A 5,790-nucleotide genomic window follows, 5' to 3' on the forward strand; every position below is an offset into this window, starting at 1 on the left:
AGTCTAAGAATTTGAGGTTGCTGTGAGCTGTGATGCCACGGCACTCTACCAGGGCGACACAGTGGGACTCTGTGTCAAAAACAAAAAATCAAGGGGCTTGTAGACTATCTCTAAAGGCATTTCTGATTGATGCCTCAGAATACTTGGGACAAGGATAATGGGAACATACTAGTGATATCTGATGAAGATATTTTTATTTCCAAAGCATTTTCATGGGTGTGGTCTCATTGATCCTCATGGCATCACTTTCCCAGTCCAGGTGGGGAGAGGTAGCTCACGCCTGGCCTGTAATCTTAGCACTCTGGGACGCCACGGTGGGTGGATTACCTGAGCTCACGAGTTGGAGACCAGCCTGCAACAGAGCGAGATTCCCATCTCTAAAAATAGCCAGGCACTGTGGCAGGCACCTGTAGTCCCAGCTACTTGGGAGGCTAAGGCGAGTGAATCACTTAAGCCCAAGGGTTTGAGGTTGCTGTGAGCTATGATGCCATAGCACTGTACTGAGGGTGACAAAATCAGACTGTCTCAAAAAAAAAAAAAAAAAAAAAAAAGAGGGAGGTTGTCTGATGTCCCACAATTGGCAGACGAGCCAGGCTTAACAGCTGGGAACCCAGCCAGGCAGAAACTATATGAGAGCTAGGTGAGGGGAGGTGTGGACAGGGCAGACAGGCTTAGGACTTATTCTGTGGCTTCAGTTGGACAAGTAAATTCCCAAGAAAGTAGAAGATTAGGGGACCAGTGGAGAACTCTGGTATAAAGGGGAGGGTTACTAAGAAATACTGAGTTCTTGTCATGTGTCAGAGACTTGTCTGTCCTATCTCACAAATCCTTAAAGTACCTCGTTCCCAGACAGGTATTCTCCATTTTACAAATCGGAAAACAGAAAGGTTAGGTTACGTGTCCAAGAGCTCTTATCTGAAAAGTGGAGCATTCTGAACTGGAACCCAGTAAATTTGACTCCAAAACTCTGGATCTTTCTATTGCTGCTCTATGTGGGCAAGGCCAATGATAGGGGAGCGGGCAGGGGACTTGCTACAATGTGGTGCTTGACTGGATGTGGTCAGGTTAGTGGGTTTGGGGCACAGGCAGCTGGATCTGGACTCCCGTGCCTCTGACTGGGCTACAGAGAGTTAAAATACCTTGGCCCCCTCCTCCTGCCCGCCTCCTCTGCCCTCCTCCTCCTCTGGTTCTTCCTGTTGCAACATCGCCTCTACTAGTCTCTCTTCCCCTCCCACCTCTTTTCTCTTCTCTGCTTTAATTTTCTCAGAGTACTCCAAACTCGGGCTCCAGTTCTGGCCTTTGGGGTTCAAGGTCACTGGGACTGGGCTGTGATCTCCACCCCTAAATCTCAACCCTCAACTTCCCAACCCAAGGCACTTGGGACCTCCTGGACAGACCTGGGCTTCCCAGGACACCACCACCACTGCTGACCCTACCCTGAGCCCAGATGGGGGAGTGAGAGGCCACAGCTGGCGGGACATGGGCCCCTCCACTGTGCCTGACCTGCTGCTGCCACTGGTGAGTACAGAAACAAAGAAAGAGCAGGCTGGTGGGCAAGATGCCGCCTGGTGGAGTGGGCCCCCGGGGGGCTGTGACTCCCCTGCCTAGCCTGGCCTTGGCGCCAGCCTCAGGCCTGTATGGCCTAACACTAGCCGCTGCCAGCTTGGGTTTCCCCATTCATCTGCTTCTCAGAGAAGAGGCTTTGCCAGGGCGGGGGTGGGGGTGGGGAGTTTGAAAGGGAGAAAGCAAAAGGAAGCCTTGACCCCTGACAGCCATGGAAGTTTGCTAGAGGTTGTGGGGGGCGTCTGGGATGTGGAAACAGTGACAGGCCCCATGCTCGGGGCAGATTGGTGGTGGTGGGGGTCAAAGAAAGCAGTGGCAGAGGGAAGGTGAGGCTTCTGGGAACCGGCCAATTCAGCCATCTGTCCCCTGGCTTGCTGGCTGGCGGGTGTACTGGGCTGTGGGGAGGTGAGGCTGCTTATGGAGAGGTGAGAGCTAGACAGCTAGTGAAGCAGGTAAATTGAGTCCAGGAGAGGAGCCAGTTGGTGGGGTAGGCTTGGGATGCTGTGTGGTGGAGGTATTTGGGAGTGGATGGGGACAGGGTGACTGAGTAGAAAGAGTCCCCACTACCCTGACGAGGCCCAGGCCGTCTGCCTGGGTGCCTTCTTCTCCCTTTTGCTTCTGGCCCTGCTGCTTGGCAGGTAGCTTCCCGGGTCTCACACTTGCTAGGTAGCTAGTACCACCTCCACCTGGTCAGTGTCCCTCCGCCAGTCCCCTAGCACTCCCACCCCAACAACCTAAACATGGATTCCTTAGTTTCTTATTCTACAGCTCTGTTTGGGGAAGTTGTTAGAAAGTTGTTTTCGTCACTGGAAAATGTCCTTTCTCTGGCTTCAGCCTTGTTTCAGCGTTTCCTTGATCTTCCTCCATGTCCTGGAATCACCCTGTCCAGACACTCTAAGCCCATCTAGTTGGGTGGGGTCAGGTTCTCCCACCTGAGTTGGCCACAATGGCTATGCCCTCTCCACACCGCTCCTTTCTTCTCAGCAGTCGCCCCAGGTGTCTCAGACTCCTCAGAGCCTCCTGGAAACCCTTTCTCTCTCGTCCCCTCTTGCCTCCTTCTGTGTTCCAGTCCCACACATCCATTCTGTCAGTCCCCAGGCAGCCCCTCTGTCTGTATGTTATGGTCTCACTCTTCTCTTAACTCCTGGCTCCCCAGCCCCACTCCTCTTCTTCCCACCACCCAGCTGCCCTGGCATCTGAGACCTCTGTTTTCGCTTTGGGAGCAGATCACCTGGATTCAAGCCCTGGCTCCCTCCTGTAATAGCTGCGTTGACTTGAGCAGGTTATACAACCCTTCCGTGTCTTTCTTTCTTTATCTTTAAAATAGACGTCATAGCCACAAGCTCATCACATTGTCCTGAAGATTAAATAGATTGATACATGTTAAGTATTCATCCAGTTTATTAAGTGCTGATTCTGGGCTAGACACTGTTAGGTGCTGGGATTACGGCAGTGAGCAAGATCCCTGCTCACAGACTTTATAGTCCTGTAGGGGAATAGGGCATAGCAAATAGAGAGCACTTAGTACATGTTGAGCTTTTATATTGTTGTTAGTGGTAGTTATAGTAGTAAAAATGGGGTGGCTACCTGTGTTTGGGAAATAGGGGGTAAAGGTAGCCCAAACAGGCAAAGGAACAAGCGTGGGGACTGGGTGCTTCAGCCTAGGTGAGGACATGACTTCAACTTCTTTTTTCCCCCTATATATGGATTGATTTGTTTATTTATTTACCTATTTATTAATTTCAGATTATTGTGAGGGTACAAATAACCAGGTTGCAATTTTTGAATTTGTTAGGTAGGGTCCTTCTTGTAGTTGTGTCCTGCACCCCAAAAATGTGCCAGACACCCCTGAGAATGAGTTCTAAGGGACAAAACCTGGCCTGGAGCTGGGAGAAGGGGCGAACACAGGGAATGCACTGTCTGGATAAGGCTGTCCAGGAGCTTTTCAACTTCTCACTCACTGATGGGCAATACCAAGTACACTGTGTGTGTATGTGTGTATGTAAATGAGAGGCGGTGGGGAGAGTAGGGAAGAATGACATAGGAGAGTGTGACAAAGCAAACAGAATTTTGCTGCTCTCAAAGAGCTTACCATCTAGGAACCAAGAGATCATATAGCAAAACATGATTTCAGAACAATCTGGAGGAAAATATTCACAAATGCATTGTGAGCCAGGCACGGTGGTTCATGCCTGTAATCCTAGCCCTCTGGGAGGCCAAGGCAGGAGGATCCCTTGATCTCAGGACTTCAAGACTGGTCTGAGCAAGAGTGAGATCCCATCTCTTCTAAAAGTAGAAAAATTAGCTAGGTGAGGTGGTGTGCACCTGTAGTACCAGCTACTCAGTAGGCTGAGACAGGAGGATCTCTTGAGCCCAGAAGTACGAGGTTGCTGTGAGCTGTGATACTGCCACTGCACTCTAGCCTGGGCAACACAGCAAGACCTTGTCTCAAACAAACAAACAAACAAACCCTCAAACAAACAAAAAAAACCAAACCAAAACATCCTGTGATGTGGTGTCCTGGAGAATAACAGATCTCAGCTCCAGTGTTCACCTTCAGGAAATGCAGGTGCTTCCCCTGGTATCTTCTCAGGTGACCTTAGCCATGAGCCCAGAGCATTCCCTGCATAGATCTTAGAGATCACAGGGCCTACAAATGACTGTCATTGACCGAACTAAGAGCTCTTAAGAACATGAGCTCTGGCTCAGTGCCTGTGGCTCAAGCGGCTAAGGCGGCAGCCACATACACCTAAGGCGGTGGGTTCGAATCCCCAGCCTGGGCTCTCCAAACAACAATGATGGCTGCAACCAAAAAATGGCCAGGCGTTGTGGCGGGCGCCTGTAGTCCCAGCTACTTGGGAGGCTGAGGCAGGAGACTCGCTTGAGCCCAGGAGTTGGAGGTTGCTGTGAGCATGATGCCATGGCACTCTACCCAGGGGGATAGCTTGAGGCTCCGTCTCAAAAAAAAAAAAAAAAAAAAAAAAAGAAAATGAGCTCTGTGTTATCCATCGGCATCTCCAGCACCCATATGGGACCTGACATATAGATTATGCCCTTTAACTATTTGTTCAATGAAATAAGGAACAAGGTCAGATTGAGGAAGGGAAAGCTTCATAGAAAAGTAGATTTGGAGCTGACATCTAAAGTCACTGCCTGGCAGGGTAGCTAGAAAGGAGGAAGGCAGAAGAGTCTAGAGACTGGTTTGAGGAAGAGGAGAGGAATGCAGAGATGAGATTTTGTGTTGACCAGTGTGGGTGGCAGGAAACTGAACATCTTAGCTGAAGTGGAAGGACCATGTGGAGGAACATTAAGAACGGCGAATGGGTCAAATGTGGTGGCTCACAACTGTAACCTTAGCACTCTGAGAGGCTAAGGCAGGAGGATCCCTAGAGGTCAGGAATTTAAGACCAGCCTGACCAAGAGTGAGACCCTGTCTCTACTAAAAATAGAAAAAATAGTGGGGTATTATGATGTGGAGCTACGCAGGAGGCTGAGGCAGGAGGATTGCTTGAACCTAGGAGTTTGAGGTTGCAGTGAGTTATGACACTGCTATGCTGTAACTGGGTAAAACTCTGTCTCAAAAAAGAAAAGAAAAGAAAAGGGAGTGGGAAAATTGGAAGAAGTTAGGGGAAGAGATGGAGAAAGACTCTTGAATATAGACATATGAAGGAATTTATTCATTCAGAAATTATTCTCAGAGGACCCCCAGGCTGTGTCCAGAATAGAGATAAGGTATTTCTCTAAGTGCTCATTCAGGTCATTTCCTTTACCCATGGAAATGATATTTAAAGTCAGGCCCTGGAGATGGAGAGGAAGACTCACACACCTGTGTGTACAAGTCAAAGCCTGAATGCAGATAAGAAAGTATGTAGGATGAACCAAAACAGGAGTTTGGAAGATAGTTGCAATATTCCAGGTGTGAGGTAATGCAGGGACATAGAGAGGACTGAGAGATCACAGGAGAACTGGCAAGATGAATGGGTAGACAGGTGGTGACAGGGGCCTTGGAGGAGAGAGGGTGGCAAAAGTCTTGGGATTGAGCCAGGCTCTGTGGCTCAAACCTGTAGTCCCAGCTACTCTGGAGGCTGAGGCAGGAGGATTGCTTGAGCCCAGGAGTTTGAGACCAGTCTGCACAACACAGCAAGATCCTATCTTAAAAAAAGATATGCTTTGGTGTGGATTTTTCAATATGAAAAAGTAAAACAGGCTCGGCACCTGTGGCTCAAG

At 49.4% G+C, this 5,790-nt stretch overlaps 1 protein-coding gene across 1 annotated transcript in view; it reads left to right on the plus strand.

The window, feature by feature from the left end:
* Positions 1–1,232: 1,232 nt before the first annotated feature.
* TNFRSF1A (TNF receptor superfamily member 1A) overlaps positions 1,233–5,790 on the plus strand; it is a 15,864-nt gene continuing 11,306 nt past the window's right edge. The window contains exon 1 of the mRNA XM_012809363.2: positions 1,233–1,518. Within this exon, the coding sequence (XP_012664817.1) occupies positions 1,480–1,518 (39 nt within the window). The 5' untranslated portion in view covers positions 1,233–1,479. The remainder of the gene's footprint in view (positions 1,519–5,790) is intronic.

This window comes from Otolemur garnettii, unplaced genomic scaffold (genome assembly GCF_000181295.1).
Source record: "Otolemur garnettii isolate 467f Iridium unplaced genomic scaffold, OtoGar3 scaffold00104, whole genome shotgun sequence".
Taxonomy (NCBI): domain Eukaryota; kingdom Metazoa; phylum Chordata; class Mammalia; order Primates; family Galagidae; genus Otolemur; species Otolemur garnettii.